The following is a 21,848-nucleotide window of genomic DNA, read 5'->3' as shown; positions in this document are numbered from 1 at the left end:
AAGAATCCTGTGATGGGTGATCAGCAGTGCCAACTGGCCTTTGCAGATCTGAGGAATTCTTAGGTGCGAAGGAGTTGATGGACTGGCACCCTGGTTACAGAATCCCTTTCCAGCTTGGTTGTCCTGGGCAGTTGTTTTAATCTGCCCCATTTCCTCTGGTTTGCCTTGGTGGTCCTGTATCATGGAGTTTTTAAACTGTCTGTAACCTATTTTTAAAGATTATCTACAGTCATTTAAAAAAAAGTGTAACTTACTTTTAAAATTTAATCTTACTTATCGTAACTTGTTTTTCAATGAATTGCTTCCCTGCCTGCCCTGGGGTTATTACTTTTAACAATTAATGTGTAGGACAAAAATGATACAAATTAGGAATAGATGCAATAGTTGTATAAAAGAAGGGATTTAGAAATAAGTGACATCTGCCCTTAATTCCCTTTTTTCCTTGACAAAGGGAGAGAACAATGTTTAATTATATAACTTGGCAGGGGGGCATTAGCATTAAGGATCTAAATTTCTTCTCCTTCCTATTGCAATCTCTTTTCTCAAGGACAAGAAATTTGCTTTAAAGCTTTTGATGCTCACAAATCTATCAAAAGCAAGAATACCAAGGGCTGAGTGAATATGTCATTTTTCACAGTGACCGAGTGGTATCTTTACACCAGGATTTCTCAACCAGGGTTCTGTGGCACTCTAGCGTTCCACAAGAGGTCACTAGGGGTTCCCTGGGAGATAATGATTTATTTAAAAAATTATTTCAAATCCGGGCAACTTCGCATTACAGAGGTAAGCTTCATTCTTTATTTTCAGTTTAAGAACGCTGTTCATGCATATCTACAGGCCTACCCATGAAACGAATATAATAATTTTGAAACTTCTGACCTATATTTGAGCCTGAATGTGTGGAGGTTCCCCGACGCCTGGAAAATATTTCAAGAGTTCCTCCAGGGTCAAAAGGCTGAAAAAGGCTTAGTTTACTGCCTTACCTTGTTCAGTTGGCTACAATTCTACATGAATCCCCCGTTTTTCTTTCAGAGTCCTCAGGGACCCAGAAAGGGAAAAAAGACAGAGACAAAGACATTGCTGTCCCTGGCTGGAAAGCTGAAGGGACATTTTCCAACTCTGTGAATGTCTGCAAAAGTCCTGATGAAAAGCAGAAAGACAGGTATTGGCATATTCCAGCTGTTTGCACAAATCTGTCAATAGTGCAACAAACAGTTAGGATAGGGGTGTTTTGCACTACCATGCTGGGTAGACTTGAGACAGCAGAGTTGAGTAATGTGTGGTTCTGTTCATTGTAGGAAAGCAACCATTGTCTAAGCATGTTATATCAATCAGACCATCATGCTAAGCCATGGTTTATTTGCGCAGAGCCTGTCACTGTGAGATATCGATTTGCAATGGATAGTATTTCTGTGGCAATTGACATCACTTGTGTAATAAACATCCCTGTATAGATGATGTCAGTAGATGCAAAAGGTGCCCTTTGGGTAGTGTCATTATACAAATGAAGCAAATTGCTGTGATGGTGTCCTTTCATATTTAACAGACAGGTATGAAGGACAGACACTCCCTCCCTTCAATGAGTTTGTTAAAATGAGGTTGAAACAAGGCATTGTTAACCTAGATTTAGGGTTTAGTGTGTTGTGTGAACTCAACCAATGTCTACATGTGGAAGGTGCAATTCAGGTTGGGACTCTGCTCTATGGGGAGGAACTGGGAAAGTACTGTTGTCTTTTCTTTCCTGCTTTATCCTAGCTGAATCTCCCAGTGCAACAGCAGGGAAGAAAATCTTTCAGTCCGCAGAACTGACTATAGAAGGCCAAACTACATGAGAAGTGTGGTTTTGCTATAGGCCCCCAGCTAAAGGGGCTTGTTTCCAAAACCCATTAAACTGAATGGGATTCAGTTTAATTGGTTAGGAAAAGCTACTCTGGTATGGACACTTGTTGTTCCCAAGGGAGTGTATTATGGGACATACACTCTAGTGCAGTGTTTTTCAACCTTGGCAACTTTAAGATGTGTGGACTTCAGCTCCCAGAATTCCCCAGCCAGACATGACTGGACGTTGAGAACATGTCAGGATCCCATCATGTCCCCCTCTCCCTCACTCACCTCTTTGGGCAGGCCTGAAACTATGGTCTGTGTCACCCAGGGCAAATATGGATTCCACGCCCATTTTGGCACCCCCCAGCACTCATTTTGGCGCCCCCCAACATGGCACCCAGGGCACATGCCCTGTTTGCCCCCCCCCATTGCGGCCCTGTCTTTGGGGCCTTTCTGAGTTTATGAATCCTTGTTACATCAGAGGAAGCCAGTCACAAAAGTTGGCTGAGAAACACCATCTGCTATCAGTTTACCTGTTCCACATTCAGAAGCTGTTCTCCAAATTTGCAGAGGGAACTCCAGGGTATTCTCCAGCTCCCTGTTGTACCCTGGGCAATTTTAGATTCTAATCCTAAGGGTCTTCCATTTTATTCCTTTTAGGGTAGATTCATCCTTTCTTCTTGACCCATCACCAGTCCAGGCCACTCATCATTTCCTGAGTGCAGGAACTGAAGACGTTGTCCTCTTTTCACTCCCAGCCCCTTGCAAATGCACCGCATGCTTGTGTTCCCCAGCTTTACTTCAAAACTGAAGATGGCCTCCCTTGCAGTTCCCAAGAGAGAGTGTTATGGGACATACACTCTAGTGCAGTGTTTCTCAACCTTGGCAACTTTAAGATGTGTGGACTTCAGCTCCCAGAATTCTCCAGCCAGCCAGTCTGGGTTGAAGTCCACACATCTGAAAGTTGCCAAGGTTGAGAAACACTGCTCTGGTGTATCTGGACAGTATAGACTGGGGAAGAGGCAGCTTTGCAAATCTTCGAGGTGAGGGGTGGAATCACTGAATCAAGACTTAGAGACACTTGCTTAAAATGGAAAGGTGGGGAGAAGGCAGAATGGCATTTAATGGGAATGAGCATTGCTTCAGATTTGATGCAGAGTGCCCTGGGGCACGAATGGAACAACCCCACTCTTTCCCAGGGTTGTATGCAATTGTGGGGGGCAGCTGTCCCCTCCTGAGAAAAGACTCCTTTTTGAAATCAGAAGTGCTGCCTAGCTCTAGCACTTACAAGGAGATCTCTGAGTAATTTGAAATGGATCATAAACTTCTAATTGTTTAATCGTTCTGACCACAAAATATCTCCCCATCTACGTCAGGCTGTTGAAAAGGATGAAAGAAAGAAAACACAAGAAGTGGGGAGTTTTAAGAAATACTTGTTTATACTGCTCAATTCTAGGAATTGGAGCATTTCCAAAATGTGTATATCTTTTGCATCTGACTTCTGGATCTTGTACTTTTAGTAAAAAAAGGTTCAACTAACCTGATACTTGCCTTTGCCGTGCCTTAAAGCAGAGCTGGGGAATTTTTTTGTTAGCAAGCGGTGACATTATTATTAAACAAAAATTATGGGTGGTCAGGGATTGCAGAAAGAATGGCATTGGCACAAGGGCATTACAGAAATGGGTGGGGGTCATTGTTTCAGGGTGGTGGTGGAGCAAATTGGTTATTTTTGTTTGCTTGTTGGTTTACCATTTCAAGTGTACAAAGAGCCTTTGAAAATCTTGCATTTTTTCCTGCCTGAATTCAGACAGGAGGCACACTACTGGGTTTTGGTCAGTAAGCTACTGATGTAACCTGGAGAGAAAAACTTGAAATTCTGTGGCTTCACAGGGGCACCTGAATGAGAAGTGTGAATTTTTCAGGTTCAGGAGCAGAATTGTTTGATCCCCAGAATCGGACCTCCTCAACAAGTGCACAATTGTTCTTTGATCATTCCTTTTGTCTTCCTTTCTAGGAAATTGAATAAATCCACCCCACAGGAGGTAATGCTGAAGTGTAGCTCTTCCTTGGTCTCCAAGCCAGACAGGTACTGTTCTGTAACTGGAAACATAACTATGAAAGGTTAAAAAGGTGTGAAAGGAATGAGGTATGCCTGGACATTCAGATACCTTTTCTTCCCTGGTTGCAAGCTGCTGGGGGAAAAAAGTAGGAATTTTGCCTAATCAAATCAAAATCAAATCAATTTTTATTTGGTCATGGACCTGCAGATAAAACAGAAGATTCACATCTAATTACAATAAAAGGAAAAACACTTAAAATTCTAAAAAATTCTAAGAAAAATTAGAAGAGGTATTGCAATGTACTGTACGAACTATAGAACAATAGTTAGCTGTGGTCAACGAAATAAAACCAGATTGGTCTGAGAGTAACAACTTAAGATGAAACAAACCCGAATGACCTGGATTTTGCCTTAAAGTTGGTAGATCCATTTAGGACAGAAGTGGCAAGATTTGCAGGCCAGAGACTATTTCCCTCACCACCCCCCACTGATTTTCCAACTCCTAGAGTCCTAGAGCCCCCCAGATGGCATTACTGAAATTCATCACCACAATGCGCACCATGAACTTGCCTCAAATCCTCCCCAAACAAAAATTCCCGCCCTTCCAATGATATTACTACAATGCTGGATATGCCCTTTGCAGGCACAAATGATTTTTAAATGCAGCTTCCGGTCTGTAAAAGGTTACCTTCTTCTGGTTTAGAGCTTAAAAATAATAACCAGCATTTTGAATTAAAGAATATTATGAGCCCTTTAGCTCAATTCTTATCTCAGGATAAGAGTCCATTTCTAGGTTTCTCAAGATGAAGAATTTGATCTTGTTTGTCCTTGGTGAAACGCTTGTTTTATTGTGCCACAGAGCCTCTTTAATTTCACTTTCCAGTCCAAGGCAGGTGACTCAGAATTTGTCCCTGGACTCGGCCAACTCGCTGTTTGAAACGTGACAGAGGTGTGCTGAGCTGATGACTTTGGGAAGTCCCTCCAAAGTTTATTAAATAGAGCCTGCAGCACAGCTGCTGCTTAAAGGAGGTGGATTTATAGGTTGAGGAAAAAGAGGCCAATGTATTGAATCTTTTCTCAGTTCCATAATATTTCTGTGGTACAGGTTGCCAATCCCAGTGTTCTCCTGTTGCTATCTCTCCCTCAATATTTCATTTTTTCCCTTCAGATTAATTTTATGACTTTATTTTTACAGTGATGGCAGGTTACATGAATTAGCACTTCTGCATTTGTACATCGTTTTGCTCTTTAATTAAGTATCGTATTAAACTTTATATGGTGGTTTTAAGCATGTAGAATGTTTTTTCGCTGGCTTCTCCTTGGATCTCAGGGGCAGATGGTGGGGTCTGCTGTAAACTACAATGATGCCAAAATGGTAACACGTGTGGTGGTGTCAAACAGTTGCCACCATTATGTACTTTTGTCCTGACATCATTATTGGCCCCTGCTTCCCAGACACCCATGGAGTAGAGAAGAAAATTTTTTGAGAACCAGACGTTCTTGATTGTGTCACCCCGCCCCCCCCCCCACCATTTTTCCACTGTATAACTATATAGTTCCTGGTCATCATGCACTGTTGTGCAGATGTGCATAAAACTAATAAGAATAACTACCTGAAAATGACAGCATAGAAATCCTGCTTCTATTGTAATTGCAACATGTTATGGTGGCTTGTAGTGTCAATCTTAATTTTTTTTTTAAACAAAAGCAGAGATTATGCTTGCCTCCAGTGACCTTCATAGCACATCCATGTAGTTTCTTGACAACAGAACTGATTTTGCCCAGGATATCTAGCCCAGGGGTTTTCAAACTTTTCAGGAACCTGTTAGTTAAAAAAAATTAAATTCCCAGGACCCCGATCAAGAGGCAAAGCTCTAGTGATAGAAAATTGGCAGTGTTTGACTGACTCCTTCCTTCCTTCCTTCCTTCCTTCCTTCCTTCCTTCCTTCCTTCCTTCCTTCCTTCCTTCCCTTTTGCCAGTGGTGTCTCATGGAACCCCATCAGGAGTACAGTTTGAAAAATGGTGGTCTAGCCTTTAGCCTGAGGATAGCTCAATGGGCTCTCATCCAAATCCTAACCATATCTGTCTCTGTTTAGCTTTTTTGACATCAGGCAGGACTGATAGATGCTGCTACCTGTTGGGCATCTATGTAGTGACCTATCCTTAACAAAAAGCAGTAGAAAACAGCATTTTGTGCCTATGCTATGCTAGGTGATAACATCCACATGACCTTTTAAATTCCTCTTTCATCTCTGACAATGGAAAAAATACCTGTTGAAGTGTGGCACTTTATAGATTCAGAGAGACATGGCATTAATATGTCCCCATTGAGTAGCAATTGTATTTAAAAAAAATTATGGCCCACAGGTGCCTTCAAAATTAAAAGAGACTCAGTGCATTTCCTGCTTATGGGATGCTCATCTCTCAGCTGAGTTACTACTGAAACTCATAAATAATATAGATTGCCCTTTCTAAGGAAAACGGAGTAAGTATGAACTTAAAAGATGAATGCCACAGCTGTTTGGTTTATTTTGTATGTATTATTGCCCCGCTTTTTTAGCAACTTCACTTGACTTGTTATTTCATAAAAGTTTAAGCTCTGCATACAGTTCTGGGGAAATCTCCCCCCTCCCCCCAGTCACTTTACCAGCAGGCCTACTTATTTTGCCTTATTCATATGCAGTTTTCATCACATCTTTTCATATTAAGAAAAACAACCTTCAGACAGTGTGCAGGCATTACAACAGTGAAAAATAAATTTCAGAAGCTCTGGGAATTTGTTCTCATATCTCCTCTTTTTAAAGAGGACATACACATCTTCAGTGTCAAGTTGGCATCTGAAAGATGGAAAAGTTACTACTGTCATGCAGGTTTTTCTAGGTTCACCAAATCATAAAAATGGAAAACCATCTTGGATGACATCAGATCTAATCCTTGGCTCTAGGTAGGATCTATAGCACAAAATGCAGTTTGTGTATTTGCTTTAGTTATATTCCATCACATTTCTTATAGGCTTTGATACATAACTTTTAAAGACCAGGTGTCCACAGCTATCTAGGGTGATGGAAAAATGATGCCACACAGGCCATGGTGTCATGATGCAAACTCTGCCCTTCCATTCTTGCAGTACAGAAGTTGCAGGACTTGCATTGTGATGTCATAACACAACTTACTTTGCTTGTCCTCCTCGCCCCCAGTGCTTATGAGCAGAGATCTTTGCCCAGTCCTTCCTTAAATGAATGCAGCTCATTTAAATACATCCCATGTCAAAGCATGCTTCTTATTAGCATGCATGTTGTAGTGCTTAATCAAAAGAAATGGGATGCTATTGCTAAAAAAGCTATAACCTTGGCCAGCATCCATTTAACCTCTCAGGAGGTCACCAGATGATTGCCAAGCAAAGGCAGGTTCATCTTTTATTTATTTGCAATTTTTATAAACTGTTGCATTCCAGAGAGACTCCTGGGGGGTTCGCAAGAAGGCCGAAACAATAAAAAATGGCAGATCATAAACTCTGTTAAAAAAAAGAAATCAGAATTCACAATAAAGCCCTGCTCTTGGCCCCCAATCTTTGTGATAACCTTCACATCCCAAGGGATCTATCAAACAGCCCTATGGGCTACCTAAACAAGGGAAAAGTATGTATTATTCTCACCTTAAGGGAGAGGCTATTCTAAGGGAAGGGAAGCAGAATCACAGAGAAATAGTTGCCTCTGCTTGGATGTGGGGGTTAGGGAGTCTTCAGCATTCTTTCCCAGGATGAAAGAACAGGACAGGACTGTTCTTGAGATGCTTTATAAACTTAACACAATCTTCCAAAGTTTAGTTTAGAAATCCTCCAGGGAATCCCAGTTATAGTCCTGTCTATTTTCAGGTTCTTTGGCAGTTGCCTCAAACTGAAAATAAGTCTTCCAAGCAAGATTGAGTGAGATGAAAGGGAAGAAGCTACAAGAATTTCAGCAACCGAACTCTTTCCCAGTTATAACCAGTATATCCCCATGTACGTTTGGGCAGAGATGCCGCAATTTTTGTTCTAACAGCCTTCCTGTGATCTGGTGGGGAGGCAGGTCGTGCAGAAGAGAAGCCTGCAGCCAGCTGCTTACAAAACCTCATGAATCTGCTTCATTCTGAGAACCAACTATTACAAACATGTAGAGGCATCCAGGTTGGAGAAAACTGAGCAAGAAAGGAAAATAAGTTTGAGGGCCCTTTTCTTACGCTTCAGCGGTTTCTGCCATTGGAAGAATGACATTCTGTGATCATCCTATTTTATCTAGAGAAGACTGACGAGGAATGACTTATGGCCGTGAATTACAGAGCTGAGGCAGCAGTCATTCATTGTGCCATCAAAGAAGCCATCTCTGGGTATTGTAGAGCCAAGATGTAACACAGTCTAACATTTGTTCTCTCCATGCAGAGATCCCAAAGACGCTTCGACTTCCCAAAAGTCACACTTGGAGCTCAAAAAAGAGAGGTAAGTTTTTAGGGCTCGGGAGAGAGCTCCTACTCCTTCTGATGCAAAGAAGTGAACAATTAGAAAGGAAAAAGGAGAACTTTTCTTAAGCTGACTGCAGGCAAATTAATATCCATGGAGCACACTAAACCCCACGTCACTGCAATAGCAACAGCGACTGTTGTTTGTGTATGCAAATGTTGCATTATAAATGAGTTTTAATTGCAGTACTGTTCTTTAGCGCTGTACAGATGAGGGCTGGTCATTTATGCATAATGATGTTGCAGCCTATATATTTGCCCATCTTCTCCCCCACGCCATCCCCAGCCCTGTGGTCAGGATTAGTGGGTCGTAATGCAGTAACCAACAGCATTCCAAGCTTTCAGAAGGTTGAATAGGAGTGTTGCATGCAAAACACTTTCTGGTAGGCAGGATACTCAGCAAATAGAAGCAGGAGAGGACATGTAGCTCGCCTTTGGACTGGCAGGAAGTGTAATTGATGGGCAAAGAAGAAAGACTCAGTTTATGGTTCAGCCAATGCACCCATCTCTAGCTTTTTTTCCCCATCTGGTCTTGTTCTAGCTGTGGTTCTAGTAGGGAAGTGGAGTAGGGAGTTGGGCAGAGCAGATGAGGTAATGGCTAAGTTAAGTTGGAAGTTCTAGAAGCCAATAATGGAATGCATGTAGTAACTGCGGGACCTCAGCTTGGTACACTGGAGAACAGTTGTCAGCCATGGTTGAGAATACTGGACTGAATGAACCAATAGTTTGGCCTGGCCTAAAGCAGCTTGTGTACCAGGGAAGTTGAACACTGCTTGCATCTTTTGCCAACACCCCTCTTTTTCTTCCCTTATAAAGGAGGGACTCCAAAGATTCAAGATCTTCCAGTTCCACCACTGCTTCCTCCCCCAGGAGACTGTCGGTGGACAAGTAAGCTGACCCATTCCTTGTGCTAATTCCACCTGACTGATCTTTTTCCAGTGCTTCTACTGGTCTGGCAAGATAGAAGAACTTTCCTTATGCTCCTCACTTAGAGGAGATGGGATCATATATGTTGGCATGGGGGGGGATTTATGTTGCATCTTTGTTTTCAAAAACACCTGAAAGGGATGCTTTGGTTCTGGCTGATGATAGAGCTTCAGTGGAGTCAAACGTAGCCTCTAAGAACCATAATCAGGAAGTGGTGCTAGATACGGGTTGTGCACAGAGGTCATATGCCTTAATGGAAAAGGGATGCTGATGTGGTGTGGCTGCTTTGGAGTGGTGGCTTCAGTGGCAAACTTGTGTTTCTTGTAGGAATGTGTTTTCATGCTGGAACACTTTTTAAGCCACATGATACAATCCCCCCAAACACAATCAGGAGCATGTGAACTTGTAGTTCACAAGAACGAATGGCTTTTGTCTGGAGCTATTTCTTCGCTTCTTACACTGGGTGTAAGAAGTGCATATATTGGTGAAAATTGCTAACAAAACAAAATGTATTCCTCCTCTTCCTCCTTCCCCCCAAAGTTTATACCCCCCAAAAGTGTATGCTTGGAATAATTGTATACAGGCCTGCATATACTCAGGTAATGCATTAGGGAAAGTTACGTATACCATTATAATTTTCGTATGTACCGATTTAAAATTTGCAGGCTGCTTCTGCGGATTGGTTAATATGCATACTTTAGACCAGGTTTAGACTGAGTCAGATATTAGGGCTTGTCTCATCGTGTTTTATTTATTTTTTCATACATTTATTTATACCAATAGGACTGCTTACAAACAAGAAAAATATAGAATAAAACAAGACCATAAATTAACAAAAAGCTCACCTACTGTGGCAGCCCAGGCCCATTGTCCTTATCAAAAGTTTGGTGGAACTGTGCAGTTCTCAAAGACTTACAAAAGACAAGGCCCGACTAAATCTTGGGTGAGAAGTTCCATAGCCCACCTAAAATGGGTTGTTTAGACAGGGACTTCCCTCCCGTGTTCATTGTCCCTTGGGTTAGGTGCTGCTTTCCCTGGTCAGTGATTGGTCATTGTCTAGTCCATAACATCATTGGAATGTCCCACTCCTGGCCAGTAACCTAAAGCAGAGAGTGAATCCACATCTTCTCACACAGTCCACAGCACTCTGCAAGTCACCTGACTTGGTCTCTGTAATGGTTGCCTATTCTAAAACACTATCAGACTCACGAGCAGGAATTCAAAGATATTGTCATGAGTACTGATGGCGAGCAGGAGGGGGCCTCTATCCAGGGGGGGAAACGCATGCGTAGTACTGAGGAATTAAGCAGCCATTCAGAGAGAGACAGATCAGACCCGCCTTAACTTTTGGGGTTTATCTGTCTGGGTTTTTCCCACGCTTCTTCAGTTTGTTAGGATTCTGTTTTATGTAGCAGTAATAAATACTAGAGACCTACTCCTCGTCTCAGCGTGATTTCTGACTGTTAGGACAGATATCTGATTCATTAAAGAATAGTATGTAGGATCACAGAGAAAACTGAGAATGATGAAAACGCGCCAAATTCAAACTGAAAAACCCTCGGTGCAAATGAAATCCCTCCCCCATAGAATCTTCTCAAGTTCACAATCCCAGGTGCTCCTAACAGCTTCTGATGGTCTGCGGGAAAAGGCCTTGAACAGATAACATAACCCAAACGCATTCCATTGTACTGATTTCACATACAGAGCTTGGTACAAGGTCTCACAGCAGCTCCCTCCCAAACAGAAACGCGGGTCAGCACCATGGCATGTGAAACGTTACGATGTATAAACTACATTGAATCAGTGAACATGACAGTCTCACTGAAAAGGAATGGAAAAGTACTTTTTTAATGCCTCATTGTTGAGGCAGGACCTTGTTGGTAGGAAAAATTAGTTGGATCTAGACAGGGAAATATCTGACTGGAGACAAGATCAGATCATCATCATGTGATCAAGAGAGAGTATTGGGGTTGCTGGGCCCTTCAAGTACCAATATAAACAGCATGTGAGCAAAGGGCTTGAATTCTATATGGGATTTGGTTGAAATTCTTTGTATTTTCATGATCTGAACTGAATTTGTCGTCATGCACCTCTCCGTATCCTCCGTAGGAGAGCTTCTACCAGCTCCAACCCAGCAGCAGCATTTCCTGGCTCTCATAAAAACAAAGAGGATAGCAAAGATGAAAGGTATTGTTGGGTGAGGGTGTTCCTAATCAAAGGAAAAACAGACTAAACTAGATATGTGGAGGAGGACAATCAAACCTTGAGATACAAGAATGGAGAACTTCTGCTAGATCAGGCCAAAAAATTAATTGGGTCCAATTGCCAACTGACGTTGTTTGATAGACCAACCAAAGGAGTGTGCAGGCAATAAACCTCTTCAGTTGCTTCTCTCCAGGAGCTGCTGTTCCTGACACAGTGTTTTAGAAGTGGAGCTTTCATCCATCATACTAAAATAAATAGTTGTTAATAGTCATCTTCTCCATGAGTTTATCCGATACTTCTTGAAATGATGAGATCTTTCTCATAGACCAAATATGAACTTGGCAGCTTTTTAAACAGAGGATATGTTCAAATAGAGGGTTGTCCTTCTGTAAAAGGACGTATCTTACGGCTGTTTGCAAGTGTCTTCTTGTGTAGTCTTCATTTTTACCTCTTCTGAATTGTGCACAAGTGTTCCATGGGATGATCTAATATTGTGTGTGTGAGGGAAAAGGAATGATATCTTTCATACCATTGCAAAGGCAATATTAGCTTTGAATTAAGTTGGCTGCATTCATACAAAACTTGTAATCTGGAGATTCATTTAACCTATTTGCTGGGTTTACCAGTGCAACCAGTCAGGCTGGATTTGTAAGCTAAGCACCAAAGATTGAATTGAAATGCATGTTAACCAAGCTTGGTATGTTGTGCAAATACATCCCTTAAGTCTTTACCTGACCTGGTTAAGCCTGTTGTATGAATGTTTCAATTAACCACATGAGCCCTCGCATAAAGTCTAAGTAGCACAGACCAGACTAGGCTTTGGAACTGGCCCTGCCAATGAGCAGAGGGACCAGCTTGCTCAGCCTGCTGATTTGGGTTTCAAGAAAAGAAACAATGTATTATCTGATGTCTTTCTATGGGATTTTTCAGCTAGGGAAGAGAGAGATGAGGAGCATAGTTTTGGCCCTGGGTGCCAAAATAATTTGACTGCTCTTGACTTCTGTGATCCCAAACAGCCTTTGGCTTTTTTTGGCTTTTGAAGAGGCTATGTTAGAGTGTTCATCATGATAGTATTTGCATTTTTCATTTAACACAAACATTTCACTCGATGTCCTGCTCAGATCAAATGACAGATCTCGAGGTGAGGTGTCCAGGATGCCAGCCAGCCCAGTCACACCAACATTTGGGACTTCTGTCTGCTTCTTGGCCTCCTGCCATTTGACGGGAGACTCCATTAGGGACAAGTGTATTGAGATGGTCTCTGCAGCCCTGAAAATGGATGGTGAGAAACAAAACTTCCTGGGGGATTCAGGAATTAACTTAGGATGAGAGTCATGGGGATCTAAAGAGGCTACAGTCTATTAGGCCTGGATCTCTGGTCCAGATGTTTTTATCTCCAGCTTCCGTTTCGGTGGGAGTTACCCGCATGGCAAAAGGTTGAGGAAATTTAAAAGAGGAGAAGCAATCAAGCAAGTGATTTGTGAATTGCATGAACGTTGGTTGGATTACAGAAGTACAGAGGCATTACCACAGTTATTGATATAGGGATGATGGATAGTAGCAGCAGTAGCCATTTCATATATCGTCAGAGACCAAGTAGCAGCAAAAAATACAGATTCCAAAGGAAGGACCACAAAAAGAGAATACAGAGAAATAAAATGAGCAACAATAAAATGAAAAGCAAGTCCAAATCAGAAGGATTTGCAGGGGCAAGTCAAGGGGGCAAATGATGAAAAGAGCATCTTAAGCTCTGCCCCTTTTGTGTGGGTGTCACGATGCCACATGTAGGTATGAAAGGGACAGAGCTTATGGCACGATGCTCATCGCTTTGATGAAAGCATCAGATCCTGCAGATGCTTCAGTGGAAATACAGTGGAGACAACTATCTACAGTACAAAATTTGCTTTAAAAAGGAAGCAACTATCTCTGCTGCTGCTACTGCTTGTGGCATTATTGATATTCATGGGCATTCTGTAAGTAAAGTCTGCCTTACACTGGAGTTAATTATTTTATACATTTATTTTTTTAAACTAGGTATAGAAGTATAGTTTTTGTGATTGGACACAAAACTGAGATCCACCTGCTTGTGCTGAATGATCTTTTCTTCCTTCCCCATCTTCATTTCTTCCTCCTCCTTCCTCCTCTTCATCATCCTCAAAGACGATTACCAAGAATTTGGGGTCAACTGTGATAAGATGGCAGCTGAGATTGAAGATCATATCTTTTTGATACTCGGGTCTGCTGGTTATCAGCATGGGTGGGGAATGCATCAGGTTGGAAAAGGTTTATGCAAGTATTGGACAGATGTTGCCATGGTGGGTAAAAACAAAAGCCTTAGTCACTTGAACTGTACAGATCCAGGAGATGCTTTCTTGAACGTTTCTTTAACCAGGAGGCCAAAAACATGGGTCTGGGAAATCTGCATTGAAATCTCTCCCCTTAAAAGTAACCAGCAGAGGACTTCAGAACAGATGGGACTTCCTCACTACCCTAGAAGGGTGTTTTATATCTAGGTGTTCCTCCCTGTAGGGCTAGAAGAAAAATATGCATCATTTATGTCTAGTACCACAGGAACACTTGCATTTCTCCTCTGCTGGGTATCTTGTGGCAGCTCTGTTGGATGGAATGGAAGACAGGAGATAGGGCTGCCCAATGAAACAACTGTATGGTGTAGGTCCATAAATGATAGCTGTAAGGGCTGAAACTTGAGGTGGGAGCCAACAATTCTTGGGCCAGACAGAATGTCTCTGATGCTCAAGGCTGGGGGAAAATCAGTAAAAAATCTGTTGACTTGAAAGGGCAGGAGGAAAGGGCTTAAGATGTAAACCCTGAGTCTGATATACATGCATATACATACATATTATCCTTACGCATCTTGATTCCTGTATTCTGCAGTAAGCAGGCAGACTTTCAGCATATACGTGACTGCTTTCTTGTCTGCAGTGAAGCAACCGGCCTAGCTCTGTGGAGTCTATGAAGCTTCTGCTGTTAGCTGATTACGGAAAGCAAGGCTATGTTCTTGCACAGCTATGATCTGATGATGTGCCTCTTGTGAAATTTGATACTACCCAGCCGCGTTTGATCTTAGAAATAAGAAAGTAAGTTACCTGAGGGTCAGACCTGGATAGTTGTTGGGTGGGAGACACCAGGAAAACTCAGGGCTCTAGGCTGTACTGTGAAGATGGGGGGGGGGGGGAAATCTCAGAAGGCAATAGCAAACTATTTCTGTACTGTACTGTAGCCAGATAAATTAAATGGATGTATTGGTGAGGTCAGCAGGGTCTGATCTGGAGACAGTCTTTATCGCTTACTTTGTATAGAAACTAAATGCCTACTGTTTCTGACAAGCGGTGTCCCCCTTTGGAAATACATTAGGCAGAGTGAGAAATGGGAATAATGAGAAATTTGTAAGGTCCTACCCAGGTTTTAGGACTGAGAGTGGTTCTCAGTCTCCTCTGTAGGCAGGACTGTTCCATCTGTGCAGAAGTTGGAGGAAGCAGCAAGATCCCAGGCTTGCTGGAGTACCAAAAAAAAAAAAAATCTTCAGGGGTGGGGGGAAAGTCCTTGGAGCAGAATGGTGTGGTGAGGAAGCAGAAACAAGCCCGGGAATTCTGAGATGCAGGTTTCTGCACGTTTTCTTCATTTCCCACTTATTCCTTAATGCTGCCACATATCTTCCAAGAGCTGAAGAGCACAGATATGAAATACCGAAACCGAGTGAGGAGCCGGATTAGCAACCTGAAAGACCCTAAGAATCCTGGCTTGCGCCGCAATGTGCTGTGTGGAGCCATCGCACCTGCCCTAATTGCAAAGATGACAGCAGAAGTCAGTACAAAGAAGCAGCATATTGTTTTTCTCAGGCCTGTATAATACAAATGAAACTTTGATTTAATGGACTAGTTGCAGGGAGGGAGGGTCTGTTGTTCCTGATTGTCTGTTGAATCAGAGGAGCATCATCATGGCAATTTACATCATTTGAATGATGACATCATTATGCAAAAGATGGAAATTGTCATGGAAATTGGCTTCATTGTGTGCCAAGTCTGTTGTATCGAGATCTGGTAAATCAGAGTTCAAATCTATCTGTTTCTTAAGCTTGGTTGTCTTAATTTAAGTCTTTAATTGCATTTTTAAAAATTTAATTATAGTAGGTCTTTTAATAATATATAACAATTACTGCACATCTAGGCTCACACAACAGGTTTTATGCTAGTCATTGACCAAGTAAGTTACTTTACTATACTGTACTGTACTGTAGAGAGCCAGTTTGGTCTAGTGGTGAAGGCACCAGGCTAGAAACCAGGAGACCATGAGTTCTAGTCCTGCCTTAGGCACAGAGGCAGCTGGGTGACGTTGGGCCAGTCACTCTCTCTCAGCCCTAGGAAGGAGGCAATGGCAAACCACTTCCAAAAAACCTTGCCAAGAAAACTGCAGGGACTTGTCCAGGCAGTCTCTGAGAATCGGACACGACTGAACGGATTAAAAAGAAACTCTACTCTACTCTACTCTATTACAGACACAACAGGTTGGACTAGGCTAAATGGGTTTGGGCAGCTTGTGGTTCAGTATCTCATGGGAAAACCCAGCCCTTGTCTTATTAGCATATTGTGTGACCCTGGTCATTATGTCAAGCCAAAGCATGGTTTATTTGAGCATAGCATGTTCTATGAACCCAGCTATTCTGTTTTGTTAACCCAGATGTGCAAACGTGGCTTACATGTTTATGCACTGCCTCAAGAGTTGCAATGAATTGGCTACATGAATACTATGCTAACTAAAACACATGACCTGGAGTCACTTATCATGCCAGGCCACCTAGAGAGCTCGTTCAGCATGGGTGCTGGAATATGGGAGCAGGTGACATCATACAGTATGTGCCCTGTTGTCATAATGCAAATGACACAGATTACATACTGACAACAATTTGTGTCAGATATTTTTACTGTATTTTATTGTTGTATTTTGTAAGCTGTCTAGAGTTGTAACAGATTGGGGTGGCCTATAAATGTCATAATTAAGCAGGTGTGGTTTACACTATTTACATATGACATCATGATGCATGAGACAGCATATTGATGTCATCACAGCTGTTCCTGGACACCTTTTCATCCATGCCACAAATCATGGTAAACAGGCTGCAGTAGCTGAAGCCAAAACCAGACAAACCACATTATAGGTTAGCACAATGTGGAAGCTCAGCCATTTGTCTTTCTTGCTGCCCAATTGAGCTAAGCCTTTTCATCTCTCAAGTCTAACCTGCAGACTACAGGCTTTGCACATTGTGGCTGTGTTCATGCAATAAACCTAGTTCAGGTAAGCATTTTCTGGATTGCATAGCCCAGCGACTAACCAGGTACACACATCAGACAAAGTCATTCCCCCCAAAGGCTCCCAACCAAGGTCAAAACCAATTTTAGCATTGTGTGCCAATGTCCCCACTAGCTTTGGAACAGAACAGGGCCGGCAAGACTGAACTTTGATTAAACCTGCCTAACAAAACTGGCACTGCTGCATCTGATACGGCGGCACCACTGTGCATTGCAGGAAATGGCTAGCGATGAGCTGAAGGAGCTAAGGAACGCCATGACCCAGGAAGCTATCCGAGAGCATCAGATGGCAAAGACGGGAGGCACGACCACTGACCTCTTCCAGTGTGGAAAATGCAAGAAAAAGGACTGCACTTATAACCAGGTGCAAACCCGGAGCGCTGATGAGCCCATGACCACTTTCGTGCTCTGTAATGACTGCGGGAATCGCTGGAAGGTGTGTATTATTTGTTGCTTGTAAACGCTTTAAGCAAATGGTTGGGTAATTCATCTGCCCTTCAGCCAGAAAGCCTCCAAGGGCAGCTTGTGCAGCAGGACAGTCGAGACACTCCCCCTCTTTGTGGCTGTCATCTGAAAAGGTATGACGCAGAATCAGAGGGACTGCAGGGGGAGCGAATGACCCAAACAGCATTGTGCCAGTGCGACGCAGCCGCTGCTGTTTTGCATCTGCATCGTACAAAAGGTGAAGTGGCAAAGGCACTTTGGAGGCGGTGTGGTCTGCAAGAAGCTGGATCTTTGGGGTGCGCAGTAGCTGTGCAATCCCAGCAAAATTTCCCTGGCACTGACAGCACACCCACACCCCTTCTGAAGCATCTTTTTGGTGCTAGTGTGCAGTCTCAGAGAAATAGGCAGCTCTTTCAAGGGAGCTCCAAACAGTGTGGCACACAGGCCCATAACCCAGTGTTTCTCAGCCTTGGCAGCTTCAAGATGGGTGGACTTCAACTCCCAGCTGGCTGGGGAATTCTAGGCATTGAAGTCCACCATCTTAAAGTTGCCAATCTTGAGAAACACTGCCATAACCTCACCAAAACACGATGTATCTCTATGTGTGATGGCATAACACCCTGCTTGTTTCATAGGATGCTTGGCTTATGCCCAACTGACATTGCCTGCTGGTGCAAAACTTAGTATTCTGGTGCAGTGCCAAAACATCTGGCTAGCATCAGCCTGCATTATTCAAAAACACATTCCTTGTTTTACAGTTCTGCTGATGGCTCTTTGCGGCCATATGCCAGCTACATGAAGAAGATGCTGTCCTGTGGTAGCCAAAGAGATAAGAGAATCTTTGAACTGTTCACTGATGAAATAGAAGCAGGAACAGAAGACAGCCTGCAAGGTTGAAGTGCTGGAGTTTCAGCCCCACTCAGATCTCTTTAAAAAAATGCAGTAGGTTTGAATGAATGACTTAAAGGGAATCCTATCTTTGTACTAATTCAGGTGATATATTGGTGCCCTTATTGGGAGGGCCGTGTGTGTTCTGCAGACATTGTGCAAAGGCAGACTTTGTTACTGAGCGTAAAAGACCACAGATTGTGGGTTGCTCTCTGCTTTTCTTTGGGGAAATGTAAATTTTCCATTCTTAAGGCTGCAAAGATTGGTTTGGCAGTTCATGTGTGGGCAATGTCTTGTGAAGTCTCCAAAGCCAGAGGAAGATTCTGATGTCATGAGAACGTGGGTCCTGAGGGCCTTGCTTGGTGATCAGCAGCTTATTCGAATCATAGAATATAGTTTATTGAGGGAAATTGTAAGTAACATTTAAAAGCAATGATAACAGCAAGGAAGGAAAGAAGCATGGGATATATACAGTTCCGACTCTGTAATCAGGAGTGAAATACCCAGACTTCTCCCATGCTGCCAGAAGATGGCATCTGTTAGAAGATTTGTAGAGACACAACCTTCAGTTGGATGGATTAGATCCACTTGGAATTTCCATCCACTGTTTAATCCAACAGTGACCTCATCACCCCTATTTTGTTTATTTTGCTAAGTTTTGGGTGGGTTTTTTTGGCAAGAGAGAGGTCACCAGACATCAAGAAAGAGACCTTCTGAACCTTAATGGAAAGACTATCGGCCCAGATACTTTCTCTTCCCATTTTTTGACTACATGCGATCAGCTACCAACATGTTTGTTTCCTGTCCTGTGACTTTCATATAGACTAAACCAAAGCATTGATCTTTTTTGGTTGGCACTGTCACTCCAAATTCTTCCAAAGCTGTGCTCCTGGAATCCTTTATAGGAGATTATGTGTACGGGTGGAACCTGCATGTAAAGTATGCTTCCTAGCACCGAGGGATGGCACCACTTGCCCCCTTCCTGCTTCTTGTCACTGTAAAGACAAAAGCAAGTAATAATAACGAGTCAAGTAGAACCAGGAGAGATTCAGGGTTATCCAAGCACACCGGGAGGCTAGTTTTGAATCTGCTACTGTTCTTGTGATACCTATTTTACAAAAAGGTGTCAGTTACTGGAAATAAGGCAGTTATGAATCCTCCTTCAGTGTATCCTTCAGTGGATTCGGTGGTGGATCTGAGGCTAGTCTCACCTGCTGATCAGCCTTCCCCAACCTGAGCATCCGGTTGCTATGTGAGCTTATTTGCAAAATCCCCCAGCCAGCATGGCTATTGCTAAGCATTCTGGGTCCATGTTTCTGGAGGGTGGTTAAGTTGGGGAAAGATGGATGTCTTTTTGTAGAGAGGGAGCTTGACAGAAGCAGCCCTAGTTGTTGTGTTGGGGGTGTAATATAATTCAAAATGGCAGATGATTTCCCAGTTATTGTTCTGCTACTAAATCATCAAGGATTTTGAGCAAATAAGTGAATCCTGCTGGGATGTTTGGGATGTCAGAGTTGGCTCAGGTTCTGCTTCTGCCTCGGAGGAGCAGAACTAGTAAAGAAATGTGTACAGCTATTGCATGATGAGGAATTGCCTCTTTTGTTACTTTACTGTTTTTTTCTTTTCTTTTCAAATGACTTTGTGCCATATAGAGCAAATTCTAGGGCTGTCCAAACCAAGTGCTCAGTGGAAAGAAGTAAACTGTGAATGCTGACCTGTCACTTGTGAGTCTGTGCATCCTGAGACGGGAATTCCTACACCATTTGCTCCAAACCTTTGGGTGATGGGCAGGACCACATCCAATACTGGAAGAGTCCCTTGACAGAACACCTTCTAGTAGACCATCTTTATCAAAGATCCCCATCACTGCTTGGGGCCACCACTTTTGTTACCCAGAGTGCCTCAGAGCAATCTTACAGCAGTGCATTGTAAAAACAGTTCAGTGATAATTCAATGACCAGGTTTGATCAACCCACTGGAAGATGTTCAAAGGGCACCAGGTTTCAGCCAGCCTATGTCAGGGGTTCTGGACCAGCACTGGACCTGTATTGGTTAGTCCTGAGAATTGTATGTTGGAACAGCTTTTCCCATTCCGCTGCCTTCCAGGTGTGCTTGATCTCATCTCCCATAATCCCCCTGGGCAAATATCAGCCCAGTATTATGTCTGGTCTAAGTGCCATTGCCTGTGAGGGTCAAGCGAGAGCCATAGATTTGATGATGTCAAATCTATGAGTGAGGAAGAGGAGGACAGGACGTAACTGATACCTAAAGAGCTATTGCCCATAGAAGAGAGTAAAATGAACCAACGAATGAGATTTTAGCCAAATGCTACAGCAAGCTTCTTGGGCTTTCAGTAGACCTACTGTATATATGAGGGAAGTAGAAAAACACTTGTTTCTTGGCCCCATCCTCAGTGAATTGGGGGGAAGCATGGCTTCACAGAAGCTGACCAAACTGCTCCAGGTGAGTAGCTGAAAATGAGGATCTTGGTTGCACCATTGCTGTAGTCTGCATTTGGGGCCACCCACCCACATCTGCATAATTTACAAAATCACCCACATCTGCATAATTTACAAAATCACAGGATTGTACATGGCATCCATAGTAAGAGAGCCAGTTTGGTCTAGTGGTGAAGGTGCTGGGCTAGAAACCTGGAGACCGAGAGTTCTAGTCCTGCCTTAGGCACAAAAGCTGGCTGGGTGACCTTGGGCCAGTCCCTCCCTCTCAGCCCAATCCACCTCACAGGGTTGTTGTTGTGGGGGAAATCTGAGGAGGAAGGAGTATGAAGTATGTTTGCCACCTTGAGTTATTTATAAAAATAAAGGCGGGATAAAAATAAAATAAAATAAATAATAAAACCTGCAGGCCCTGAACCAGAGATAGTTACCATGACAATGCAATCAAAACTCCAGCCTTTCTTTATGTGTGCTACATATGGGGATGCACATAAAAGGGCACAGTTTCAGTGGCAGCATTGAGGCTATTATCTTGACTTTTTTGACCATAACCTGCAGATACTCCTGCCCTGAACTTTAGCCCTTTCTTTGCCAGACAGAAGTAAATCTAAGTTCTAGAATAACTAGGATCGCCTGAAATATTTCCTCTTTCAGTAGCTAATTGGAAACTCCATGGATTAAGGGGGTATACTTCAAAATATCAGGTGCTGGGATATGTGTGGTTCTGCAGGCAGAGATCACCCCAAAATGGTCTGGTTCTACTTTCAGATCTGTTGATGAGGTGTTACAGCTGAGAATTCCATTTCAGTTTAGAAGAAGCCAACGATAAAGCTAAGCTAGAGAGATAGACAGGAAAACAAACCACTGGGTGGTAAGAACTAATTAAATGTTGCATGGAAATATATATAACCAACCAACCGATTCCAACTGTAATCCATTGGAATCAGATCTGGACAGAGGTGCTTAACGTCACTGCTGCTTCACTCCAAACTTCTCAAAGCCTTTCATAATAAAGGAAATTGATTGGGTCCATTTCAGAATCAGCAGCTGCTCCCAAGGTTTCAAGGCAGGGGTGTTTCTCAGCCTTTGAAATATTGAGAGATTGAGGTAGGAACCTTTTCCATGAAAAACAGGGATTCTACTGTTGAGCTGCAACAAACCCCAGAATAGGGAAAGGGGTCGAGTGAGCCATTTGGAGCAGGAGAACAGCAGGTAGAGAGAGG

General features: G+C 42.9%; 1 protein-coding gene across 2 annotated transcripts in view; it reads left to right on the top strand.

Moving 5' to 3' along the window:
- The window catches only part of TCEA3 (transcription elongation factor A3), a 29,313-nt gene extending 9,415 nt beyond the window's left edge, over positions 1-19,898 (top strand). The window contains exons 4-13 of one of the 2 annotated variants that reach the window (XM_063311794.1): positions 1,033-1,162; positions 3,839-3,910; positions 8,302-8,358; positions 9,195-9,266; positions 11,415-11,492; positions 12,632-12,792; positions 13,671-13,734; positions 15,188-15,335; positions 17,055-17,273; positions 18,040-19,898. In XM_063311794.1, the coding sequence (XP_063167864.1) occupies positions 1,033-1,162; positions 3,839-3,910; positions 8,302-8,358; positions 9,195-9,266; positions 11,415-11,492; positions 12,632-12,792; positions 13,671-13,734; positions 15,188-15,335; positions 17,055-17,273; positions 18,040-18,048 (1,010 nt within the window). In that variant the 3' untranslated portion in view covers positions 18,049-19,898. The remainder of the gene's footprint in view (positions 1-1,032; positions 1,163-3,838; positions 3,911-8,301; positions 8,359-9,194; positions 9,267-11,414; positions 11,493-12,631; positions 12,793-13,670; positions 13,735-15,187; positions 15,336-17,054; positions 17,274-18,039) is intronic. The other variant, XM_063311795.1, reaches the window with a different exon arrangement.
- Positions 19,899-21,848: the final 1,950 nt, after the last annotated feature.

Source organism: Candoia aspera, chromosome 10 (assembly GCF_035149785.1).
Source record: "Candoia aspera isolate rCanAsp1 chromosome 10, rCanAsp1.hap2, whole genome shotgun sequence".
Classification (NCBI taxonomy): domain Eukaryota; kingdom Metazoa; phylum Chordata; class Lepidosauria; order Squamata; family Boidae; genus Candoia; species Candoia aspera.
This window is presented reverse-complemented; position numbering and strand designations above follow the sequence as displayed.